Here is a 27,016-nt window from a genome sequence, read left to right on the forward strand (position 1 = left end):
CCGTTGTCAAGGAACTCAGAGTCCGGAGGGATTGTTTCCAGCTGTAAAATCAGAGGCTCCACCTCAAGGAGACCCCTTTAGGCTGCCTCAGGAAGTCTCAACTCCTTCAGAGGCTCTCCCTGCTCTCTGGAGTTAGGACCCCTCCTATTCTCCATCCACCTGATTCATCTGTAAGCACCAGCATCTTTCAGCCCTGCTGCTGTGGCTCATGCTACTTCCTAACGAAGCCCCCCGCCCCGCCCCCAACATCCCCAAGGACCAGCAGATCATCCAAAGGACCAAAGCCAAGGACCAGCAGAAGTCCCAACTCCCTAACTCCTTCAAGATACCCGCGTTCCTTTTCCCAAATCCCTTTATCACTTACTGTCTGGTGCATACAGCTTAACTCATTATTGGTACATGTATCTCTACTCATTTTGTACGTTTCAGCCTTGTTTCCCAGACGTGGTTTATACTTTTAGATTCCCCACAGCAAGTAACACAAAGGTATGCACACCAAAGAATTCCAAGCTCACCTACAAATTCCACCAAGATTGTCTCTTTGCCCAAGAGGGAGTTCTAAACTGGACTTCCCTGACTCAAGTCCACTCCTCTCCAAGGACAACCATTAACTCTGGAAGAGTTAGTTCATTTTTCCATGCCTTGGCTTCTTCATTTATAAAATAGAAATGATACTTGGCATTTCCCTCATAAAAGTGTTATGAGAATTAAATAAAATGCATAAAAACACTTAGCATTAGCGCCTGACAACAGTGAAAGCTCAGCATTACTTGCTTTCATGACTGGTAGATGGTTTCTAAAGATGGCCCCATCAGGTCTCCCTTTCCTTGATGGGCATGCTCCTCCCATGGAAAGTGAAGTTTGTTGCCCTGCCCTTGAACCTGAGCTAGCTTGTGACTTGCTTTGGGCAACAGAATACACAGAAGTGATACCAGAACTGTGCGAGTTCTGGACCAAATTTTAAAAGGTCTGGAAGTTTCTGTTTTTGTGCTCTCTGGGGGGCAGTCAGCCACCATGCTGGAAAGAAGCAACCAGCTGAATGTAGCCAAGTGCCACATGGAGCAAAAAAGCCACCCAACCAAATTTCCCAAATTCCTGACCCAAGAATAAGGAGAAACAACTTATCATTGTTTTAAGCCACCAAGTTTTGAGGTGGTTTGTTGTGTAGCCAATGATAACTGAAACAATCAACACTACTATTGTAATTCTTGTGATGAGGTAGATTAAACTCGATTAGTTAAGCACACATTGAAGGGCTACTAAATGCAAGACAGGTATTTTTACCTCACAGCCAAAGCAGATAAAAAAGATAAAAAATATGAGTACTATTGAATTCTTCACCTTCAGGTTTTCAGTCTAGTTTGGTGGGAAATACGGTCACAGACATTACTACCATACAGAGAAGGACAGGGGCCATACTACCCAGAGTCACCAAATCTCAGGAGGAAGGAAGGAAGGGAGGAAGAAGGAAGGAAGAAAAGAGGAAAAAGGAAGAAGAGAGTAGCTTTGTCTGAGGGTGGGGGTAGGGGAGTGGGGGATGGTGCAGGTCATTCGTAGAGAGAGAGACATTTTAGATGGATCTCAAAGGGCAACAGGAGAGGGTTTTTTTTTTTTTTTTTTTTCTTTCCCAAAGCAGAGCCCTAAAATGACACCAAGAGCCTTGGTCCTCACATGTAAATTGGCCTCAGGGTAGTGGGAGAATCTCAGCTGGGGGTGAGAGGGCCCGTGCGTGCAAGGGACTCAATCCCACCCCATATCACTAAGAGGATTTCAAGAACACCCCATGTGTTGGGCGCCTGGGTGGCTCAGTTGGTTAAGCGACTGCCTTCGGCTCAGGTCATGATCCTGGAGTCCCGGGATCGAGTCCCGCATCGGGCTCCCTGCTCGGCGGGGAGTCTGCTTCTCCCTCTGACCCTCCTTCCTCTCATGCTCTCTGTCTCCCATTCTCTCTCTCTCAAATAAATAAATAAAATCTTTAAAAAAAAAAAAAAAGAACACCCCATGTGTTTTCTCATCCATTGAAGGAGGTGACAGTCCCCTAAATTTGTACCAAAAGATCAAATAGAAGCGAGAGCTTTGAAAATCCGGAACACACTTCACATGCAACATCAGGTAGAAATACTGAGGTCTGTACTCTCAGAGGCCATAGTTGATGGCGCCCCACATCCTTTAGGTCAGAGCACAACTCTGACAGCCCAGAGTGTTGCTTGCCATCCGCAGCGTGGTCTGGGACAAGTCCTCACCTGCTGATGGTGGGCGGGGCCCCTGCCCAAACTTGGTGCCCGTCCCGGGTTCACGGACACCAAATTTCAGGGAGCCTCGGCCATTGCCCGCTGAGCCCACCACGACCTGCACAAAACTGAAATGTGTGCTTTTAGGCTGGTGAAGTATCAGGCTCGAGGCTGCCCTCACAGTGGTGCCCCTCATCAGAAATGCGCCCTTTCCCCTTGGAGTCCTCTGTGCAGGTGCTTCTGTCCTCTGAGCTCAGCTGGGGCCCCCCCACCCCTGCCCAGCAGGCCCTGACTCTCCGGGCCCCTTGCAGCCCCTCCGGCAGTCCAGCATCCGAGTCTGCCCAATCCTGCCCTGCCCGCTCCCTCTCTTCCCTACGCCTCTCAGGAATAAGGTTCGTGGCATATGACTCTCTTGCAAATCCCAGCGGGGCCTGGGACAGTGTCTAGGGAGGTCACTCGCCCTCCCTGACAGCAGGCGGTTGTGCCACTCTGACGCTGTCTCTGTAAGTGTTGTCAGAGACCGCATTGTATTAAAAAAACCAAAAAACTCGAATCCCTAGCCCTACTGAATCTGAATCCCCAAGGATAGGACCTATAATTTACCCTTTAACGAGCTCCCTGGGAGACGGAATACACACAAGGGTCCGAGGACCCTGCCGTAAGGGAGGTACAATAACCAGCTTGGGTGGCAAGATTCATGTCCCGGGCCTCTGGCCTGGAGACCATATGGGTCTCCTGCCACCACGCCTAGTGAAAAAGAGGAAGAGCAGTGGCCCCCTGACCCCTCCCTTGCCCCGCAAATGTGGATGGGCTGTTACGGCACCATTCCCTGTTCTGCTTGAACAAATCCTACTGCTGGACGAAAATGACAGGCCTGAGTCCTTCTCGAATGTTCGGTTCACCTTTTCTCCTATCTAGCCTTCCCAGAAATGACCGATGTTTGTAAATACTACGTGTGGATTTCTTGCCGTCACCTCATGAGTGGGGGCCTTCCGATCCACACTTCGACACCGTTCCCATGATCACAGAGGAGAATGGGCCTTTCTCCTCCAGCTGGATGGCTCCAGGGCTGTAAATGAAACTTTGACCTTTAGAAGCAGTGCCTGAGGATAGATACTTCATTTTCCATACTTTCCTGTTTCCAATACCTGATAAATTCCTGGCCGAGTTCCTTTCTCACAGCCAAAAACACTGGCAGGTTGCAGATTTGGAAGTCCCAGCCGGAAAACATGAAATTGCATTAATATCCCCAAAAGCACACACCTTGGAAAAGGAACTCTCCCCAAGACTAATTAGAGTTGCTCTTAATGAGGAAATTACACAGAGGATTAAGACACTTCATCCCTTTCTCTTGGCCTCCCTGTTAGGAGCTTCTAGGGTTACAGGGCTCTTCATAAATCACTGCTTGTGCAGCCCATCTGACTCCAGGATCAACACACCATCACTGCCCGGGTATTTTCCAAGCCCATGATTTCCCAAGTCATCCTGGAACTTTCTGGGACAACTGAGATGCAAGAAAAATACATGGTAACCTTGAACAAATCCTACGGCTGGAGGCCAGCAGAGGGGAAGTTTCCAGAAGGCTGGGGGGTAAGGAGGAGGCTTGACCATAACGAGGGCAAGTCTCGCCAGCAAACTCACGTCCATTCTGAGAGCAGAGGGGTAGGCAGAAGCCAGGTGCTGAGGCTCATTCCGTAGGCAAAGGCTGTGCTCTCTCCCCGCGGCCCCCAAGATGCATGTTGCCAGGAGGAGGAGCACTGAGCAGGCGCGGAAACATCTCTGTTCCAGCCCCAGCTCTTCGTGAACGATGAGCCCTTGAGAAGACCCCTCACTGATTCATGGGCCGGTTTCCTCATCTCTCAAAGGAAAATATGCCACTGCCCTACCTATCTCAGAGGTTCGCCGAAGGTAAATGGAGGTGATGTAGCCAACAAAGGACTCTGCAAAGCAGCCGAGGAGCTGCCTGCATGCACCTGCCAGGCACCGTGCTAAAGGCCATATGCGTCCCCGCGCAATTCTCCTGGCAGCCCTTTGAGGGGAGTACTGTTACTCCTGTCATTCACAAGGAGGCAGCTCAAACAGGATGCCCTACAGGTAACGAGTGATGGATACAGAATGAGTGCAAGATACACACCCCGGAGAGGCTCCCATTTATCAGAAGAGGAAACACAAAATGAAAACTATTTTCGGGGAGAAGAAATGGATTCCATGGATGACAAAGATGGCAAGGAGCCTAGAGTCTGTGGGACAGGAAGACAGGGACTATCGCACATCACGCAGGAGTGGGAGAAAGTGGGAAGTGGGTACAGTCACTTTAGGGGACAATTCCTTTTTGCTGGAGCATAGTTACAGTCTGCTGCAGAAAAGTGTCGGCCTGGCGGCAACCCTACCACACACACATTTCAATGATCCTAAAGGTAGCCATGACTCGACATCTTGTTAAATCCCCCAGTCACCTCCGGAGGATGCCCCTGCTTTTCAGAAGGAACACGGATGCGAGAGAAGCTCCAGGTTCGGTGCATGGCTGGAAAAGCCCACGGGGCATTGTGACAATTGTGTCTTCTGACCCTCTTAGTTCCCTTCCCCTCCACCCCCCACTACCCAATACCACGGTCCCTCAGGGGCCCTGGGATGACAGGAAAAGCCGAAGTCTGATTAGGCAACCAGAAAGGCCCTCCAGAGAGTCCTTGTGTGGGTGTAAAGGACGTGGACATCATCCATCCACAGGAGATTTATGGCTGAGGGACTGGTGAGAAAGTGAGGTTGTTTTTTTGGCAGGTCTGCTGTGTTTGAGTATGTCCTCACCCTCTCCAAGTACATGGGGGATGCCTAGAATATGGTCCACGTTCTTAGATGGAAGACAGAAGTGAACATGCCCGTCTCCCCCTACCTCCCAGGATATGAGGACCACAAAGAATGGTCAACTTGGTCACCCCCCTCAACCACCCAGAGGTTTTGTGAGGACTTTTCACCAGTCCCTGATGGGAAGGCCTTAACTTTCTAATGGGCTTATAGAATCTCCTAGCCCATGCTTTGTGGGTGGACTTTCCTCCTGACATCACAGGCAGGGCGCTGAGAAGAACACACGGCGTGGGAAACACTGACTCAAATATGCAGCTCGGGAAGGGGGTCATTATTCGTGAAGCCTTCTGTGACAAGGACCCCAGCAAATCCCCCTAAACATAATTTCCCCCACTTATATTTAAAAAAAGAAGAGAGAGTGAGCCAAGTGAGCCGGAGGAGTCTGATATTTTCTTGCAGTTTCCTTTTTCCTGACGCTCTCTGTACAGGATGATGTAGTTGTTTACTTTGAGGCTCAGGAGTCAGCCAACATTGTATGAAAAGCTTTCCCACAAAAAACCCATAATAAGACAAACTCCTTTCCATGATGTTTGAGCAATTAGCAACACATGAACAGGCTTGCTCATGCCCTCGCTCCAGGATCTGTTTTCCTCCTGTCACAGGAGTCCCTCACCCCAGAACTGGGGGGAGGGAGAGACAGGGAGGACTCTCATTCCCCTGGGGAAGGGGGGGCAGAGGGTTGTCAGTAGTGGGGGTGAAGGAATGGGGGTGGGGAGTAATGAACAAACAAGATCCTCAAAGGTCCCATCTCCAAGCCACTTTGGTGGCTCCCTCCGCTGTTCAAACCTGCATCTCAGTATGCTTATTTGTAAAATGGGGAAACGGGAAAGTGTCAGAGGTGTGGTTAGAGTAAATCACACCTATAAAGATGTTGGCATATGACCTGAGACTGCACGGTGGAATGGTGAGCACACAGACAAAGGAGTGGGGACTGCCTGGGTTCAAATCCCAGTTCTACCACTTATGGACTGTGTACTATTGGGGAAAGGTCTTTCTGGATCTCAGGAGACCTACCTCATAGGTCCCCTGCAAGCATTATCAATCGGTATATGTAAAGAGCTTTAAAAATAATGGGTATCTAGTAAGTGCTGTCAAAATGCCAGTTGCTTTTATTTTTGGCTTCTAGAAAACATTCTGTAAATGTTTGCTGCTGGTGACGGCAGTGAGAAAAGCTACTTGAAAACCAATGGTAGGCACAGGGGAGGGTGACCCAGGAAGGGGCATGGGCCTCCACAGAAGATGTGTCAGAATCCAGAAAGAACATGCACATACACAGCATCCAAGCAGAGTTAATTTATCACAAAATTTTGTTGATGGAAAATGGAAAGAGGTCTCTGGTTTTCATAATATAAACTGCCGAATGAAATGTTTGACTACATCTTCTTAGCTACAAAACATGGTTTAAAAAAATGCTGAGAAACGCCAAAGTTGTGGAAACTAGGAGAGATTTCTCCCCTAATCAGAGCTGCATGCCAAAAGGGCAAGGCTTGGCTAGGGTACCCCTTAAGAATTCTCGGCCCATGTGTCCCCAGGCTGGGTTAAACGCGGGCCAGCATTCCACCTGGGATAACCCCGAGGTTTCAGCCCCATCTTGGCCTTGGTCTTGGGAAGGAGACAGGGACTGTGCTTTATCCTTCCAGCTAAACTGACCATGTGATCAGCTGCCACACTTCCTGTCCTTGAGACAGACCTCTCTGCCAAAGACAACAGGAAAATCAAGACTATGGTGGCAAAATAATGATATGCAGACATTGTCCTCAAGCTCAGTTCTTACTACAGGGAGAATTTTTCTGGGGGGAGGAGGGGATATTATCATTTAAAATGCTAACATCTATGGTAGTTTGGATACTTTCATGATTCCATTCCATTATAAAATATACCTTTCCCCCTTCCATTATAAAATATACCTACAGAAGGACACATAAAGTAGATGTATCTTAAAGAATAACCAAATAAAACAAACCCCCTTTTAGCCATGACGCATCCTGACAAATAGAAAATGTTTGCTGGTCCTCAGCAGCCCCTTTAAACCTCTCTGCCAGGAGCTTGCCCCTCCCTCCCTTTCCAGGGGTAAGGGTAACCACTGCCTTGTTTGTTTTTTTTAAGGTTTCATCACTGTGCGTGTCTCTCTGAAGAATATATTGGGTTTTTTTTTCTGTTTGGGGACTTTCTGTAAATGCAGCATGCTACATGTGTCTTTCTGGGACTTGCATCTTCTGTCTGCATGTCCTCCCCTTTTAATCACAAGCTCTTATAGCTTGGGTCTCCATTCTTAAGGGGGGAGGGGGGAGGCTCACTCATTATCTTTTAAAAGCACCCTTATAAAGCATCCCTCAAACATTCTCCCTGCAATATCAATGACACAGCAACTGAATCGATTCATTCTATTCCTATACCCTTGCATGTGAACCGCCTGCCACACTTACTTAAGCTGTGGCCAGTTCCTCACCTTTTCAATTCAAATATAATTCCCTTACAGCAAAATGACATTTTTTGGTAGATTCAAACATCAAAGGAATGCATTCAGGCCTTCCAAATGATACCCTCTTCCCAAAGGAGGCTTTCCCCCACCAAGTACCAAATTCTTAATATTTCTGCACATTCTGTGTTTCTTTCTGGTTTTGTCCAATGGTTCACGCTCCTATTCTTGCCCTTCCTTACCGATGAAGTCTAAATGTCCCTTTTATGGAATAGGATTTTAAGTTTCATGTCTTTCCCGTAACCTTTGAACAATTTGTGTAGGTGTTCTCAAAGCCCTCTAACTGTATTTTTTTCCGCCCGCAAAAATGCCCATTTGGATTGAATGGGCTTTTTACTCGCATAATCCTGCAAACTGTTCACACCATTTTCTACAAAGCATCAGAATGTCTGTATTTTATGCTGAACTTAGTGTCTTCACGATTCAGGCATTAACCAGGAACTCAAAGAGCTGAACAGAATCCATCCTTCTGGGGATATAGATGCACAGGCATCACACAGTTTTTGAGACACAAGCATCTATGTATCTTTTTTTAAGTTTGGGGGAGGACCCAATTTGTTCCATCCTGCGGCATATACAAGACACTGCCTTCCTGTATTGACCTGGTACCAGAACGCCAGGCTCTCTCCAGTTCCCAAGACCAGGGGCTGATCTCCACCCCCATTAATGTGGTTTAAACCTAACCTGCAGAGATCAACACTGAGCGGGGCGGGGGGGCGTGCAGCTGGATGGGAGGACCTGAATGACATAAACATCCAGACTGGTCTCAGACGAGGTTTTCTAGAAGCCAAAAATAAAAGCAACTGGCATATTGACAGCACTTACTAGATAGCCATCATTTTTAAAGCTCTTTACATATACCTCAGACGAGTTCGTTCCTTGTCACAGAATGACATGAGCGCACAGAGCCCATCTCATTGATGCAGATGGGCTCTCACCACTGCGCTCCTGACGGAAATGGGATCCACAGCTCTTCCTCCCGCGACGAAGTCCTTCACAGGTGAGAGGACTGACCCTCCCGTGTGCAGGAGTGTGCCTACTGCCCCAGCAAAGGAAACAGTCAACAAAACAAAGAGGCAACCCACAGAATGGGAGAAGATATTTGCAAATGACACTACAGATAAAAGGCTGGTATCCAAGATCTATAAAGAACTTCTCAAACTCAACACCCGAAAAACAAATAGTAAGTCAAAAAATGGGCAGAAGACATGAACAGACACTTCCCCAAAGATGACATACAAATGGCTAACAGACACATGAAAAAATGTTCATCATCATTAGCCATCAGGGAAATTCAAATCAAAACCACATTGAGATACCACCTTACACCAGTCAGAATGGCAAAAATGGACAGGGCAAGAAACAACAAATGTTGGAGAGGTTTTGGAGAAAGGGGAACCCTCTTACACTGTTAGTGGGAATGCAAGTTGGTACAGCCACTTTGGAAAACAGTGTGGAGGTGCCTCAAAAAATTAAAAATAGAGCTACCCTATGACCCAGCAATTGCACTATTGGGCATTTACCCCAAAGACACAGATGTAGTGAAAAGAAGGGCCATATGCACCCCAATGTTCCTAGCAGCAATGTCCACAATAGCCAAACTGTGGAAAGAGCCGAGATGCCCTTCAATAGATGAATGGATAAAGAAGATGTAGTCCATATATACAATGGAATATTACTCAGACATCAGAAAGGATGAATACCCAACTTTTACATCAGCATGGACGGGACTGGAGGAGATTATGCTAGGTGAAATAAGTCAAGCAGAGAAAGTCAATTATCATATGGTTTCACTTATTTGTGGAACATAAGGAATAGCATGGAGGACATTAGGAGAAGGAAGGGAAAAATGAAGGGGGGAAATCAGAGGGAGAGATGAACCATGAGAGACTATGGACTCTGGGAAACAAACAGGGGTTTGTTTCAGAGGGGAGGGGGGTGGGGGGATGGGTCAGACCAGTGATGGGTATTAAGGAGGGCACGTACTGCATGGAGCACTGGGTGTTATACGAAAACAATGAATCGTGGATCACCACATCAAAAACTAATGATGTAATGTATGGTGACTAACATAACATAATAAAATAAAATTTAAAAAAAAAGGAGTTGGCTTTTGTAAGGTGAACAATCACACCTATATATATATATATATATATATATATATATATATATATAAATATTTTTTTTTCCTTAAAAGGTCACATTTTATTTTCAAGTTTTCTTTTAGTAGACTTGCTTGTCCTGCTTTGTGTGGTTCATTTCCAGTTTATGTACATCAAGAAATGCTTCCCGTATCTCTAATAAATTCCCCCAAAGGAAACAAGTCAGAGTGAATTAGGCTAGGGAATTATTGCCACACTAACAGCAACGTGCTTCATTTGGTTGTGTTTGTGCGTTTCTAGTGTTCACTTTGCTGAATCTAGGAAACCTTCATAAATTAGGACTTGATAAAGGGGGTTGGATTTAACCTATGATCTGAAAACCAAACCAAACCAAAACAAAATGGATGTGGGTTGGATAAATAGTGGAAGAAATGCTAAGAACAAAGACATCGTTTTCCCCGACCACTCCCTTCTCAGACTCTTACCATATTGCACCCTCCATGCTCCTTCTAGAGGACCAGGGAAGACCTCAAACCCCATTACCACTCGTGTAGCTATCAGTCAGCCAGGCCCAAATCAAGGCTTAGAGCCAGGCAGCTCTGCTCTGAGAGCCAGGGCTGGGTAATGAGCTTAGTTCCCTAGCAACCTGCACATGAGTGTTGCTGATAAAATGGATTACATACTGCTGATGAATCCCAAGTAAATATCATATTGACCCAACAAAGGAGTTAATTTGTACCTGCTGTCACACCCTGGGCTGAATGACAGAATTCTGTGATCCCTGCTAATACTCTCCCTGGAACATCATGAGAAAACAAAATGCCCTGATGGGGGTCAAAAGTGGATGTTTCAACTTCCTATCACCTCCGCAAAAAAAGTTCTTCTAACAGGAAGAAGAGGGTCTGTTTTTCCTTCCATTGCTCTCCCAATACAAATCAGATTGCCTAAAATACCACCCCAAAGAGTTATTCCAGGGTGCCCTGGGCAACAGAGATGAGTAGTCACCCAACCCTAAATCAACCAACTGCCATTTTATTTATACCTTGGTCTTTGGGAGTTTGGTTTGTGTTTCTCCATCCTCAAAAGCCTAATCTCCCCTGGATACTCAGACAAAATGAAGTTTCTAGAAGCCAAGTGAGTTTGAATCAAATCCAGGCTCTGCCACTTCCAGCTGTGTGACCTGTCTTTGGGATAAGAGGCCTACCTCAGAGGGTTGACTTGAAAATTAAATGAGTTAACATACATAAAATGTTTGAAGCTGAACCTGGAATAGGAGTCTTATAGAAATTTTTGCTATGATTGTCATTATTAAGCCAAGGACGGCCCTGAAATGGAAGGTGATGACTAGCCCACCTAAATGACCCCCGCCCCCCTTTCTCAGACAACAGCAGCCTCCAAAGACAAACCATCAGAAGAGCAGTTGGGTCCAAGATGTTCAGTTGGGTCCAAGATGTTCTTTACTGGAACCACACTGGGGAGCCAGCCCCAATATGTGACCCCCTCTGCCCACCACCTCAGTGACAGGAAGGAGACAAAGGGTCCAACAAAGCTTCCCTAGAATCTTGTGGATGAAACAAAGCATTTAGAGGAGCTCTGCAGAAGCCACCTTCACGGTGACCTAGTTCAAGCTATGGGTTGGGCAGTCAGAAGGATGAACTACCTAACTTCCAGGGACACACAACCAAAGGCATGTTCCTCACACATTAACTAGTTACACTTCTAAATGTATTATATTTTACCATTAAGATTTAATAATTAAGGGGCGCCTGGGTGGCTCAGATGGTTAAGCGTCTGCCTTCGGCTCAGGTCATGATCCCAGGGTCCTGGGATCGAGTCCCACATCGGGCTCCCTGCTCCTTGGGAGCCTGCTTCTCCCTCTGCCTCTCTCTCTCTCTCTGTCTCTCATGAATAAATAAATAAAATCTTAAAAAAAAAAAAAAGATTTAATAATTAAGAAAAAGGATAGGGGCGCCTGGGTGGCTCAGTCGTTAAGTGCCTGCCTTCGGCTCAGGTCATGATCCCAGCGTCCTGGGATCGAGCCCCGCATCGGGCTCCCTGCTCGGCGGGAAGCCTGCTTCTCCCTCTTTCACTCCCCCTGCTTGTGTTCCTCTCTCACTGTGTCTCTCTCTGTCAAATAAATAAATGAAATCTTTAAAAAAAAAAAAAAGAAAAAGGATAAAACAGAGCATTCATCTTATAGCTGAACATAGACTTCTTCTAAAAGGATGGCTCTCAGTCATCTCTTACTTGAAGGTCTCCCTCCTGATGTACTTGTGAGAGGACTAGGTGAATTAAGAGAATGGGCCATGGCTATAGTCAAGGACAATCTGGGCTCAGGTTAGGGAATAGGTAATATGCATTTTCTCTCCATGGAGCTAGTGTGCCCGGGGGTCAAATTTACCAACAATGGTTTTTCAACTTGGTTTCATGAACAGTTGGCCAACTGGTCAGGAGAGGTCATCCTTATAGGCAAGTGAAGCACGACAAAGCTCTTTGTCCAGTTTGGCATCTGTCTTTGTAAAGGATATTGAAATTGATAACTGAATATGACAAAAGCTAAAATTTATGCCTGCTGTGTGCTAGAAACTGTGCTATGGTTTAGAGGAACAACTATAATACCTCCTGGTAGTTCTTCTGATGTGTGACCATTAGTCATTGAGAGTATGTCTGAATTTGGAACCCTGATGTAGAAGGATAGCCTTGTGAACATAAAGGCTCTGATCAAGGTAGAAGGAAGTGTTTACTGAATCGAGCTTTGAAAAAGAAACACTAAATAGAAGCCCTGTTCACTGATTTCACCCTTGTTTTTCTCTCACTCACATTAGCAACAAGCAAGTCTGGAAGGGTCCTGTGTATGGTTCCCAGTGAGTCACATTTTCAGAGATCTTTAGAATCTTGTAGATCACGTTGTCTATCCCTGTGTGTGTGTCCTCCCCCAGCTTTTACTATGAGTAAGGAAATCAATGCCATGAGAAATACCCCAGAGTACGCTTCAGTGGCAGAACCAGAGCAAGAACCAGAGTTTCCTGACTCACAGTGCCTTCTTTCCTAGATCCCATTGCCCCTACAAATCAACAGGGCCCAAACACACACAAAGAGCTGAATGGGACATACCCACCACTTGGCAAGATCTCAAAGTCAAAGCATTAAGGGCCAAGCAGGGCCATCTGAAGCATCTGAGATCATTGGAACAAAAGGTCAGGTTATGTGAGGAAAGCCTATTGCTTAAGCTAAGTAATCTCAATAGACTGGCATCTACAAAACGCCCTGTATGGAAAACAACATCAGTCCACTATCAAAATTCAATATGAATCTAAAAATAGACACACTAAAAAAAAAAAAAAAGTAAATCCTGAAGCTCAACAGATGGTGTTGGACGGAGGCAGGAGGTCTGACGTCAACCATTGAGGAAACTGGCTTTGTTTGGTGAATAGGTTTGAGGGCTTGGACCTCTGGTGTTAGGTTTTAAGATAAAACTTTTTATTTAAATTTGATCCTTGTGTACCCATTGGACTGTGAGCAAAGGACATCTGGGAACGGTGCAGGTCACTGAACCTGACGGGCAGCGATCTAAGTCCACGTTTCTCATCAGGCCAGGGTTACCCCATCCATATTTTCTAGAGTATCAAATGGCACCCTCTACTTCCTTCACAAGCAGGCCAGCCTTTCTAGATGCACAGGGGACATCAAATGGCCTGTGGTGATTCTTCCTTCAGAAGTTCTCTCCTACTGCCTCTGGACACGTGGGGGTTACTGAAACAGCCTCCTTCCCGGTACCTCTGCTGTACCTTTCTCCCTTTCATCCATGCCCCACAGAGCTGCCACATTGTGCTTTCAAGTCCTCACTTCCTATAAGACCTCCAAGGAACACTTTCTCTCCAGAATACGCCCAAACTCCTTGCTGGCAGTGTAAGAACTCCACAGCGCAGCCAGAATCTCCTCCCAAAAGGGTCTTTCTCACGCCTTCCCACTGCAGGTCTCCTGCTCCAGCATGGTCATCGCTCTCCCTACACTGGAGGATTGTGCCTGCAAACCTCTCCTTCCCTGCAGCTCCCTGTGCTCTGCTCCTCACCTCCACCCAGCGACTCCCCACAGGGCACCTGAGCCCTCCACCCTCCTCCCCAGCAGCCCTTCTCACCCCCAGGAGGCGAGGGTGGGGACCGCTGGTCTGAGTCCCAGCTCTGGCACTTAGCTAGCTGTGTGAGCCAGACCAAGCTGCTGAGCACCCTGACCTCTTCCTCATCTGCCCACAGACATGGCACCAGCACCACACCCCATGAAACTTGTGTAAGATTTATTATGTTAGTTCTTGCACGAGGCTTGCCACACAGAAGGTGCTCGTTAAGTAGAAGCCTCTCCCCTTCTCATCACATACCATCTTTATTCCCAGTTGCTAACTGATGTCTACTATATCTCCTCTCCTTGAACAGAAGAGTTGCGCTCCCTGCTATCTGCCAATGGCACCAGGTAAGCTGCTGGTACAGACCCTCCTGACCAACTTTCTCATCATTGCAGGAGTGTCCTATCCTTCTCACGTTCTATCTACTTCCCTCTATCGCTCTCACTCTCTCTCTCTCAATCCTTCTCCCTGGTGGGAAACCATCCCCAGTGAGCCGAAGTGTTTTATACACATGCTTCGCAGTACTGTTTTCTTCAAACACTTCCATTACTCATCCAACCAATTTAGAGACAGCACTCACAGAGAATACGAGAGAGAATCTGCTTCCAAAAATTCCATCTCTACCTCTCAGGAATGTGCCCGTTTTAACAATGAAAGGACATCTGTAATGGAAGCCTTCAGGCACAGCGGCTGTCTACACACATCACATTGTATGCGGGAAGGTAAAAATCATCACGATTTCCTCCAGACTCTCGGAACGTACACTGGTTTTAAACTGCGGGTTTTTTTGGTTTTTGTTTTTTGTTTTAGATGAAATTCTTTCTTCAAATGATATCTTACTTGGAATACTACTGTGCGAAGCAGTTAAAAGTGGGGCTGCTCCCAATGGAGCAGGAGGAGGAGAGTGAAGATGTTCTTGCCACAGCACGTCCAGGGTCCGTGTGTCTAGACGCATGTGCACGTTCGTGCATACACACACACACACACACACACACACACACACACACAGCACCTCCATAAAGCCGACTTTGAAACGTACAGCTTAGAGGAACATGCAAATAGGGGCGCCTGGCTGGCTCAGTCAGTTAAGCGTCTGACTCTGGATTTCGGCTCAGGTCATGATCTCAGGATCGTGAGATCAAGCCCCGCTTTGGGCTCCGTGCTGGGTGTGGAGCCTGCTTAAGATTCTCTCTCTCGCTCTCCCTCTGCCATACCCCCTCTCTCCCGTTCTAAAGAAAGGAAAAAAGAATAATATGCCAATAATTTAGGAGAATGCACAAGTATATTCCCTGGTGGTGAAGAGTATTTACTAGACGAACATGTATACATATGTACAGAAAGTCAAAGGAGTGTAAATCTCTTCTGCCATGTGTCGACATCAAATAGATGATTTACAATTTGTACTCAAGTTGATGTTACAGAGGGAGAGAAACATAGAGAGGGAGTTCTGTGGCAGAGAGGCAAAAGCCATCCCTGGGCAGTACCTTCTGGTTCACTTATTGCTAACATCAGCTCCGCAGGGAGCCAAGCATGGACTGGCGACCTGCAACCCCCAAACGCAGCATTTTTCTACAAGAGGCCCTCACATATGGTAGTGACCTCAGAAATCATTTGATTGAAGAATATTTAGTGATAGCAGGAACAGTTACACTGTATCCCCTGATGAAACTGTTCATCATGTAGAGCATGATACCAAGTTTATAAATACAGATGTATAAACAGATAAGTACTTTTACACTCAAAATACATCAAAATGTGACTGGTCATTAGAATCATTCTTATTTTCTTGACCTCTTCTTTACCAAATTTTCCAAGTTTTCTACAATTGAGAAAAAATTCTTTGTGATAATAAAATATTATGTTTTTAAAAGCCAAGGACAGCAGTTTCTGAAAGAAAACAAAGCAATGAGTCCTGGGCAGGAGATGCAGGCTAGCACTTTCCACACTGTGGTGTAATGAACATGTTCCAGTGAGGCTTCAAGTTCCACCAGGTCGGGAAACGTAACTACCTTGTTCACCATGAGCTCCCTCGGTAGGTAGCACGGCACCTCAACGCCCATGGCGTGGTACACAGTGGGTGCTCCCTAAGGGATGGCCGAGTGGACAAGTGTGAGGACCTCATCCTACTCCAGCCCATTCTGAATATACGGACGGTCCCTGACTTCCGATGGTTCAATTTAGGATTTTTTTTTAATTTACAATGATGTGAAAGCAATACACATTCAGTAGAAACCGTACTTCAAATTTTGCCCTTTTCCCAGGCTAGTGATATGCGGTACTCTCTTGAGCTGGGGCAGTGAGTCCCACCCAGTTCCCAGTCAGACACTTGATCGTGAGGGCCAACAACCTGTGTACTTACAACCAATCTGGATGCATACAAACATTGTTTTCCCACTTCAGTACAGTATTCAGTCAGTCACAGGAGATACTCACCAGTTTACTGTAAAATAGGCTTTGTGTCAAGTGACTTTGCCCAACCGTAGGCTAACGTGAGCGTCCTGAGCACATTTAAGGTCGGCTGGGCTAAGCTCTCATGTTTGGTAGGTTAGGGGTATTCAGTGCATTTTCAGCATAGGATATATTCAACAGACAATGGTTTTGTCAGGATATTACCCCATTAAGTAGAGAAAGATCCATAATTCCTGTGCCCATGTCCTGTTTCTCCTCCCTTCTCTCTTGTACTTCCAGAAAGCAGACACATTTCCAGAAACAGTTTGATGGATCCTGCTACACTTGCCAGCTTAGGGGGCATTGTTTTGTTTGTTTTTATTTCAATCTCACGGAGTCCAAGTAAAACAGGGCTATCATCTTCAGACCCTTTCTCTGACAGCAATGTGTGACAGCAAATGGAGACTGGGGAGAGGGGTTTAGAGATGAGGCTATCTGAAGTAGAGAATCTGAACAGCAGGAAGGAGCTCAGAGAAGCAGACAGAATAATGTGTGAGCAAGGGCTGTCGGGGAATCTCCATTCCAATCTGAATTCTATTACAGTCAAGTGGGAAGGCCTTGCTGGGCCTCAGTTTCCCACCTGAAAAAGACAAGTGACCATCCTTGCCTCCCCGAGATGTTTAGGAACATGTGCAGTGGCTAACAGAAGTGAAGGTATTTTTAAAAGCAACTGTCCTGTCCCTATCAAATGCAAGGTTTCCTTAGAGGCAAAGAGGCAGAAGCATCATAGATTAAGAGCCAACATGCATACCTCTCTGTCTTGGGGGCATGTGAGCGTTAATTAACTCTATTACCTTTTGTTTCATCAGGCAGAAGGCATCCTGGTATGGTTCAAGACCTGAGTCAGATCCTTTTGCTCCATGAAGCCTTGCTTGATTATGGAAACTCTTATCTCCTCTAACTGGCTGGGGCATGCCTGGCTGGTCCACACACACACACATCCACACACACACACACACACACACACGCGTTCTATTTCTCTCTCCCTCTCTCGCCATCTCTCCCTCTCTCTCAATCCTCACCAGCCCGCCACAGGCCTCAGACCATCCCTCCTCAAGAGCATAGCATTTACCCTCCCCCCACCAACTAGTTTGATTTGATAGCATCTTGATTTCCAGGTGGCAGCCTGACCCACAGACCAACTCATGGTGCTAAACGTATCAATCTCCTTTTGTGAGTCACCACATCCAATCAAAACCCCTCCAGCCCCCTCCATATCCGGCCGCTTCAGACTGCAGGCTCTATCTAGTAGGAGACATACTTCATCTAATGGTTTCTTGGCTCTTTTTCGACTTAATCTGACAGAGTCATCTCTTTCAAAAAAAAAAAAAAATCTACCAATGGCCAAATTTTTTACTTTGTTTTCTGCTTTTGTGCTTGCTGTCCTACAGAGTCAATGATCAAAATAAACATCAAGGTTCCTTGCAACTGTAATTTTTCCCCTACCATTGTCAACACTCCTTCTCCGCAGTTCTCACCCCACACTCACACAGCTTATTAAAACTCATTTGAAAAATGTCTCCAGTTGCTTTTTAAGGATTTTTCCATTCTGCATTTCCCCCAGGGCAGCGAGGGAGGCTGGCCAAGGGAGATTCTCTAGGAGTTCACCCTCTGTTTCCTTTACGGCAGCTGAGAGAGGCAGAGCCCTCCAGGAGCTAGCTTCCCAGGCCTGGCGGGAAATGCCAAAGGGTGGGGGATGGGGGCGACGAGGTGGAGATTAATATTTTTAAAGAGGAAAAAATCATGGATGAAATTACTCAAGACAAATTTTATGGGATCCAGTCGGAAGCGGTGATTTCACAATGGGGATTGTACACAGAATCTAAAAATGCCTGAGAATTTTATTTCCTTTAACTACAAAAACAAAAACAAAAGCAAAAACAAGCCCATCACTCAGTGGCTCTCCCATCCCTAGATTTCTGTGGGTGAGGGAGAAGCCTGAAAAGGCAGTTCCTGAAGTCGCTCCTCTCCCTAAGCCCTGACTTTGACTAAGCCCATAACCTGTAGAGACTAGCAGGGTGCCCGGCCCAAGGAAGCGGGTTAACAGCACGGTATACCCTTGAACAACGCGGCAGATGGGAAACCAAGCCCCCGCATGGTCAAAAATACCCATATAACTTTTGACTCCCCCCAAAGCTTTACCAATAGTCTACTGTTGAACAGAAGCCTTACTGAGAACATAGTCGATTAACATATTTTGTAGATTCCATGTTTTATATACTGTATTCTTACAATAAAGTGAGATAGAGGAAAGAAAATGTCATTAAGAAAACCGTGAAGCAAAGGAGATATGTTTACAGTCTTGTACTATTTCGAAAATAACCCGCATGTAAGGGGCCAGTTCGAACCCGTGTGGGCCTAGGGTTGACTGTATTTCCATCTTCTCTCTACAAATCATCAGATCTCACAGGTGCAGGAATTTTGCTCATCATCTCCCAAACACCCTCCACTCTTCCTCTCCTTCCTGCTGTTGTTCAGGCATTGTCATTTGCTTTTCTTCTTTCCAGATCCCTTGGAGAACGATCAGGGTACATGAACCAACGGCAAGTAGTCAGTAGGCATAGAAAAGGCCAAATCAATCACCCTTGAACCGTATCTTCACAGCAGGCTGTGGAGACCAGACCTAATTCATGACTTGACATCATGACTGGCACCAATGGATTTACACAGTCATCCCCAGTGGTCACCACACCGGACAGGCACCCACACGTTACACACATCTAAGTCCTGTCAGGCCACCCGTGTAGTGCGTGGCCTGAAGCTATGTGCAAACCATTAGGAAGTTCTCAAACTTCCATGGGGGCCCCTTCTTCCTATACACTGAAAAACAAAGCCTCACCTAAAAATAATTAAACCCGACTTAACGTTATTGCTGCTTTGTGTGTCAGAATAAAACAAGAGTGAAAGAAATCTTAATAGGCCTGCAATCAGATCTCACATTCCTTAACTGTGTATTAGAGTCTTAGTTGAAACCAGGTTCAGGGTAACTCAGAGGAATTGTCCTTTCTTTTCAGGAAAAGCGAAACTAAAGCAGGATGGAGCTATGGGGATTGAGCCTGGCTCCCGTTCCCAGCCCCGACCGTGGCCCAATCCTCCCCTCCTCAAAGCCTGGCTTGAGCTCTCACCCTACTCCAAACTCCAAGAGCACCTCTCCTCTGAGTCTCCTGGTTTGAACACCCCACACCATGCTCTTTGCTGCCGTTTGCTTACAGAAGGAGTATAACTCACCATCGCTTAGGGAGCAAACCCCTCCATTTTTTTGCTGATAAGCCCAGAGCCAGCACCTACCTCATAGTTAGAAGAATGAGTAATAGCTACTCTTTAAAACCATGACTGCTGGTTGTGATAGGAAAAGTCACATTTTCTAGATGTTGCGGGTTTAGAAAATGATTCTTCCTAAGATTGCTTTCATTAGTAAGCTAAGGTCCTTCGGTGAGGTTGAAATAGGATTCCCTTTTGACATGTTAGATGAACATACACCTGTTGTGTAAAGTGGGGTGTGCTACTGTTCTCCCAAACAATGGTGGTATGGCAGAGGTGGGGCAAAGTCACTCCTGTAACTGTGGCTATCTGATACCGGCCTGAGAAAAAGGTAAATCTCTGAACTACTAAAGTCCCTTCTCTCCCCAACCCCACTCTTCAGCTATCCAGATCCTAATCTCCATGTCACTTTGGTTATTGTTCTGTCATAAAGGAAATCCATGGTGTTACTCAACACCATTTTGTGCTCCAAAAGCTGCCATACAATGAGGAAGCTTAGCCTTGATGTTCTACAATATAGAGGAGAACACTGCTGACATGGAAGATATTCATTCTCTCACTCGTTCACCAAGAGGTGTAGGAAAGCTGACCCTCCACTGTGGCTCCCCAAGGACATTGGGCCTCTTGGCAATGTGTCCAAAGAAAAAAACACCGGTGTGGATCCCTACCCAGGAAACCACCACAGACAGTGGAAGAGATGGCTACCCGTGAGGGGTAGGGAAAGAGGGGGAAAGTTCCCCCAACAGAGGGGACACTGTTCTGGATCAGGCAACAGAGCATATCAGTGTGGTATCAGGGCAAGGCTCAGTGGACTGGGAGTTCCAGAGACCAGATGCCAAGTCCGTTTGGCCAAAACAGAGTATCTTATGGGCAAAAGACTTCTACTCCTCTGAAATCTGATTTTCTCAATGGAGTAAAAAGTAGAGAAAAGAACACTGACCATATGATTCTCTTTTCTCATGTTGGGCTCTGTGTATGTGCACATACATGCATAGACCCACAAATACTAGGCATTCCATAAAACATGTCCAAAACAAGGATTGCCAATGGGTCCTGTACTTGTTTGGAAAAGGGATTTCCAGATTTTCAGAAGGTATTTCTTATTCTCCTAAGATTCTCCAAGATTGGAGGGATAGGAAAAATGCCAGTAGATCACCATTTCTCAGTGTGGAGTAGGTAGTGGTATGGATGGAGCTTGAGAACAAATAATTAGAAAATACTATATTAAATAAAGGTGATTTTTTGTCCCATTGCAGTTCTCCTCAGGGACTTCAATAAGCAAGTGTATGTCGCGAGACAGTCTAAAAGAGGTCAGATGGCAATTTCCCAAACCGTGGGCTACAGAGTCCTTTATGCTTAGAGTTTCTCAAGTGATGAAAGTTCAGAGAAATACCCTTTGAGAAACAGTATACCAAAGAGACTGTGAAGTCCCTGAGGTCAGAGACTGGGCCTTGCTTACCACTATATCTCCACACCTGGCACACTGGAAGAATTCAATCAAATATAATAAAATAAAATTTTGCCAAATGACCAAATGAGTAATTATTGAATTCAAAGTGGAAGAATGTCATCACAGTGACGTAGAGGTGGGAGGATGCCAAGGGGCAAGGGATCGTCTCTCCAAGATGGCGCCCTTAACTGTCTGGGCTCCCAATGGGCACAGGGAGGAGTTTCGGGTGAAGTCGCCTGTGCCTTCTCAAGAAGCTAGGGGCTACAGACCCATAGGGCATCCTCAAGGACTTTAACTTTCTTTTTTCTCCAAAAAGGGGTAATAAAATACGAGCTTCATGAAGAATGTTGGCATTTCTCTTCTTAACTAAGAATAAGTTAAAAAAATCAGTTATGATACTCATAGGTCAGACTCCATAATGCTGTTACAGATTATTTTCGTTTCTTTACTGCCACCTTCTGGTTCCCAGGCTCCTACACGGTAAATTTAAAACGCCACCTTATATTTGTATTTCACCAGGGCATTGTAAGCACTTGCCCACAGCCTTTGCCTCCTTTGACATTATACAAGTCAGAAGTGGTTAGGGCGGGCTTCACTCCTTTTTATCTGACCCGAAGGCAACAGGGAACTTAAGTGATTTGCATAGTGATAGAAAGTTAGGAGCAAGGACTAACCACGCCTGTTGGTTTTTCCAAGGAGCAAATACTGGGTTTAGCCATTTGGCTTTGTCCAGCTACCTCTGCAAAGAGTTCTACTGCCCTCTCATCCCTCCACAAGCACAACCTTGAATGGAAAATTCCATGCCCTTAAAAAAAGAGGATGCTGTTCAAATATACCCTGATCTTTTCAAGGGTAAAATCCATTCCACTTTACAAGGCCTATGAGAAAAGAACGTAGAGGGTCTAGAATTGACTTTTTTTTTTTTTTTTTTTTTTATCTGACATCAAGATGCCATCCCATCATACAGCACTACCCCAAGATGGCGGCCCACCATTTTCTTCTTAGCCATACCTTGGTCTGAAAGCAGCAATAGAGCTGGGTTAGGTACGGGTGTTTCCGCGCCAGCGCCAAAATCCTCTTCTCCGTCATCGTGCAGTCCACATCGTCATCCTGGAGGATGACATCCTTCTTCAAGACCTTCACAGCATATACTTCATCTTTGCCTTTCAGCTCTGCCAACATGACCTGCAATGAACCCAAACCACTCCCGTCAATCTATACACACATGGAATCAAACGAAAAAACACAAGTCAATACCAAAGGCTTTAAAAGCTAACTTCTTTTGTCTTTCATTTTAAATACTGTAACAACATTAAAAAATGTTTAGAAAAACTACCCATCCTAATATAGCTACTATAATTCATTTATTTATGTTTCATCTCTAGCACAGGACCTAAGCAAAGAAAAAAGAAGTTCAAACACACATGTGTGAAAGAATTATTCATACGTACATATACATTTGTCATACTTGCAATTACAGTATTGCACAAGTAATAATTTTTAACTGACATTAATAAGGATTTATCATCTACATTGTCACCATCATTATCAGGGTTGCTTATACTCAATTGAAGTAAACATATTACAATTTATTTAACCATTTACCTCGTATTACACACTTAAGTGAAACCTAATTATTAAATATCACAGAAATAAATTGGATCGAGTATTTTTGTACATGTCATTTTGTTTCTTTTGGGGGGGGCATATCCTTAAGCTAGAAAGTCTTAGAAATAGAGTATAAGGTTAGATATTTTGCACATTTCTTGAGTTTCAAAAAGGATGTACAAAATAATCTGCTGCTAGGAATGTAGAGATGCTCTAGTTTCATGGCAGTGTTACCCACATTGGGTGTTTTCACTTAAAAAGTGTTTTTGCTCATATAACAGGTGTGAAATATAACCTCAAGGCTGTTTTAACTTGCAATGGAACTTTTTAAAAAATTTTTCCTTAAATTGTATTTGTGTGAGTTGTCAGTTTCATATTCAAGATAACTCTGTCTAGTTGTATCTACTGTCTTATATTATTTTCTTATGAATCTGTATGAGTTAGTATATAACGATACTAACACTCTGCTTTCTGCAGAGGTTTGTCTAAGCCTGTTTTATGATTTTCTGTTCTATAGCAAACAGGATCACTTGTCCTTACATAGCTAAATCTGTCATGTTTGTCTTCATGGTTCTTCTATAGCATTAACGCTGGGAATGTGATTCCTTCTCCAGAGAGCAAATTCACAGTTCTATGAGCTTCAAGTTTTCCCATCGTTTGATATTTTTGCACTCATTTCTCCGCAATGTGACAAGTCCTTCTTTTTTTAAACAACCATCTCCTAAGCCCAGTATTCCAGGGTGAGCTGCCAGGCCTCAAGATTGGTAACTCAGAAGCTTCAAAAAGGAATTCAGGGTGCTACCTGAGGAACTTTCATCGCCGACGAGTAATGCAAAATCTTTAAAAGTAGCTCAAATGCTGGCTGCGATTTTTCCTAAAAAACAACCTGAATGCTCCAGAGTCATCCAAGTTCCCATCCTGCCTATACGGTAAGTAGACCTGGAAACTCTGAGCCTGCTCGTTTCCCTTGACTCTTGTTCAAAATTAAACCTGCTCACATCCCCGAGTTACGCCTGGACCAGGGCACTGGGGCCAGCTTCTTATTTACTCAGTCTCTGAAGAATGTGATTGCTTCAGCCTCTACATTTAAGTGTGCTCCTCCTTGGGTTACCTTCCTCCTACAGCGATCTCAGGATGAGATGGGGCAGGTGAGGGGCTGGGAGGCAGGCCCACGCCCTGGAGGTTTCCAGAGCCATTCCCTTCAGGGAACAGCAGAGCAGCTCTGTGGCTCAGCAAGTGGCTGATCTGCAGGCTGCTGCTTTCAAGAGCCCAGGACACGTGAGGGCACGTGACTTGGGAGCCGCCAGGCCCAGGGCCTGGGCCCAGGAGCAGGGTGTGGAAAGGCACCTCCTAGGGACTCCCATCTTTGCGGAGCGCAAGGGAATGATCAGGGATCTCAGCTGAAGGGTTAGCCAGCATCCTGGGCCCTCTGCCCTTCCATCTTCTTTCTAAAATGAACAGGGATTATTTCCCCAAGTCACTGTGCCGCTAGAATGGAGTCCGATCACCCCGAAAGCTTCACGGGGCACATACACCCCGCAAGGCTGTGCTTATCTCAGTGTAGGGCAGGACAGGAAGAACGGCACCAAGGGCAAGATCCAAGCCAGGAGGTGATTATTCTCATTCTCTTGCCACATGTGCAGGATAAACAGCCCTTAGTAAGTGCCAGAAAAGTCAGTTAAATAGCATTTAACTTTCCAAATAATACATGCTCAGATTCGCTCAGAGCCCGAAGTTCCCGGAGGGCAGAGATTCCAGAGTTCTTTTTTTTTTTTTTTTTTTAAGATTTTTTATTTATTTGACAGAGAGAGACACAGCGAGAGCAGGAACACAAGCAGGGCTAGTGAGAGAGGGAGAAGCAGGCTTCCCGCCGAGCAGGGAGCCCAATGCGGGACTCCATCCCAGGACCCTGGGATCATGACCTGAGCCGGAGGCAGACGCCTAACAACTGAGCCACCCAGGTGCCCCACCAGAGTTCATTTTCAAAGTCTCTGTCATGAATTACAGCCAGAACTTCAGATGGATCTCTGAAGGAGGGAAGAAATGCAGTGTTAGCTAGTATCGCCGAGAATGGGGATGCCAAGCACACATAAAACAATTTAAACGTTCCCAAGTACCTTTTTTTTTTTTTTTTTTACCCACGACCTCACTTGATGCCTGTGTCCCCATTTGACAAAGGAGAAAAACTGAGTCCCAAAGAAGTTAAGTGACTAGCTGGAAGTCCCACAGTGAATGAGCAGCAGATCCCGGGCTCCCACCTGCTTGGCCGCACGCCATTTCCACGGAACAAGGAAGGAAGACGCAACAAGACCAGGCTGAGATGTTCACAGCCTGATCTTACTCAGATCGGACAGATGAGGCAACGCCACAGGGCAGAGAAAGTCAGCAGTTGTACCCATGCACGCCACAGACCTTGCCAAAGCTGCCTTTGCCCAGCACCTTGATGAAGGTGAACTCATCCAGACCCAGGCGCTTGGCCTGGCCCTGCCGCACTTCGCCGTTCTCCCCGGGGCTCGCCTGCTGGCCGTCGCCGCCTGCTACGCGGTGCTCCTCCCCGCGGGTGTCAAAAGACAAGGCCTTCCGGATGTTGTTTTCAAGTTCTTTTATTTCTAGGGCCAAGGGTGACAAGAGCTCACATTAGTGCATACCTCAGGATCCCTTCGCATCGGGACTCAGCACTCAGACCCCACCCCCCACCCCCGAACCGCACCGTGAGGTCTCAGCCCGCCTTCGGATTCTTCATAGCAGCAGATCCAGCCTGGCATCCCTCCATGGGTTCCTCCCTTTGCTCTCCAAGCTTTCACTGGCACCTAATGTACAGCAGGGCCTAGGGATGCGAAGAGGAGGAGGACACAGCTCCCCAGGGCCGACACTTCCAGATTACACGGAAACCCGGCCCAATCTCTCTCTGAAAGCCCCCTCTGGCCTGTGGCCTGTTCTGTTATTCTAGGTGTAGTGCAGGAATCCTGGCTTTCTCTGTAACCCTGTGGAGTCTCAAAGACAACAGGCTCCCTTCAAGTTCCCTTTGAAAATTAGAAGCGTGGTTAAATGGAGAAGTGTCATCACAGTTATCACCTGTGATATAACTGTATCAGAAGCTAGGACCGGGAAGCCTTGAACCTCTGAAGGACTCTACTTGGCCTTATTGTTGCATTTATTCTAATATCCATCTCCCACAAGGTTATTCAACAAAATGAGCCACGGGTTTCTCATTAACTAAAGAACTGCTGTCCGAGAGTGACATGTTGCAAATTTATCTCAGATGGGGCAGGGATTCCTCAGTACAGTTTCACAACCACGGGGCAGTCTTGTGCCCCTGCAGAGCAGGTGACCTAAACTACCCGGCGGTGATAACACTGGATGGCCCTTTGACCTTTCCTGTTTGAGCAAGCTTTATTGTTAGCTATTCATCCACCAAGACACACACACCTCTCAATGCAGAACTGGGCACCACAAGCATAATCTGATTTTAAGAGATGCTCATCACAAACTGGGCTGATGGAAGGGGGACACAGACTATCAACCCTTGGGAATCAGAATGAGGCATGATGACCAGGTGCTGCTTGACATAAAGAAATCTTCAGCTCTTTTCAGAAGGATGGAGGCCCATAAGAGCTTGCTCAAGGAATCTGGATCTTTCTTAGATCTGCTGGGGTGAGGGGAGGGAGGGTTGAGGATGGCTCCTGAGTCTCAGGCTCTCCCCTTGCCAATTCAGCCATTCCCTAGCACTTTTTCCTTACTCAGTATACCTCTAGTCTCAGCAAACAGCTAAAATTCTCAGTTTTCAAGGCAAACTACTAAACGGATTTTGGAAAACAGAACTTGGGTGTTTAGGTTTTCCAAAGCTTGAAGAAAATGTCATCCTGTGTCTTCTCACAGTGGAAGGAAGAGAAACTGTGTGTTCTCTCTCTCCTGTGGCAATACCGTGTCTTGCTAAGAGGGTCTTTGCATCTAACGTGCCCACACCGTTGTACTGACCAGAGACAAACACAGGCACGACATCCCGCCAGGTGGCAGCCAGGCCTAGAAACCACGCTCCACTTCACTCTTACTGGGGGCATCTACTGTATAACATTGTCTCCCTGAAGTTCTCAAAGGAGGTCTCAGCACTCAAAAGGGACACATGGAAACACCCACACAGGTTGCAGGGTAATACCTACTAGTTTGGAGGCCCCTGCGTACCACTGGATTACTCATGAATGGGTCAAATCTTTTTTGGAATGAAGCAGAGTGTAAAGATGCAGAAAGCTAATCAGAGCAGCAAGAACAGCGACTCAGACCAATTACTCTGTGGCCTCAGGAGAGGCACACACCACCCTGCAGCCGTTTTATTTACTCCTGGGTAAGCCGAAGTGGGTCACAGTGATGACCCTCTGAGACCGGGGTCCCGAAACCAGGAGGGGTATGGTCTCGCCCTTACTGCCGATTTCGTTCCAGACTGTTGGGACAGAACTT

At 46.1% G+C, this 27,016-nt stretch overlaps 1 protein-coding gene across 2 annotated transcripts in view; it reads right to left on the reverse strand.

The window, feature by feature from the left end:
* PRKCE (protein kinase C epsilon) overlaps positions 1–27,016 on the reverse strand; it is a 489,104-nt gene that overhangs the window by 125,337 nt on the left and 336,751 nt on the right. For both annotated transcript variants that reach the window (XM_045885068.3, XM_045885067.3), the window contains 2 exons: positions 24,974–25,170; positions 21,965–22,138 (listed from right to left, as the gene is read on the reverse strand). In XM_045885068.3, coding sequence (XP_045741024.1) covers positions 21,965–22,138; positions 24,974–25,170 — 371 coding nt within the window. The remainder of the gene's footprint in view (positions 1–21,964; positions 22,139–24,973; positions 25,171–27,016) is intronic.

The sequence above is a fragment of the Mirounga angustirostris genome, unplaced genomic scaffold (assembly GCF_029215605.1).
Source record: "Mirounga angustirostris isolate CCGP_5_RB_7025 unplaced genomic scaffold, mMirAng1.0.hap1 SCAF_10, whole genome shotgun sequence".
Classification (NCBI taxonomy): Eukaryota; Metazoa; Chordata; class Mammalia; order Carnivora; family Phocidae; genus Mirounga; species Mirounga angustirostris.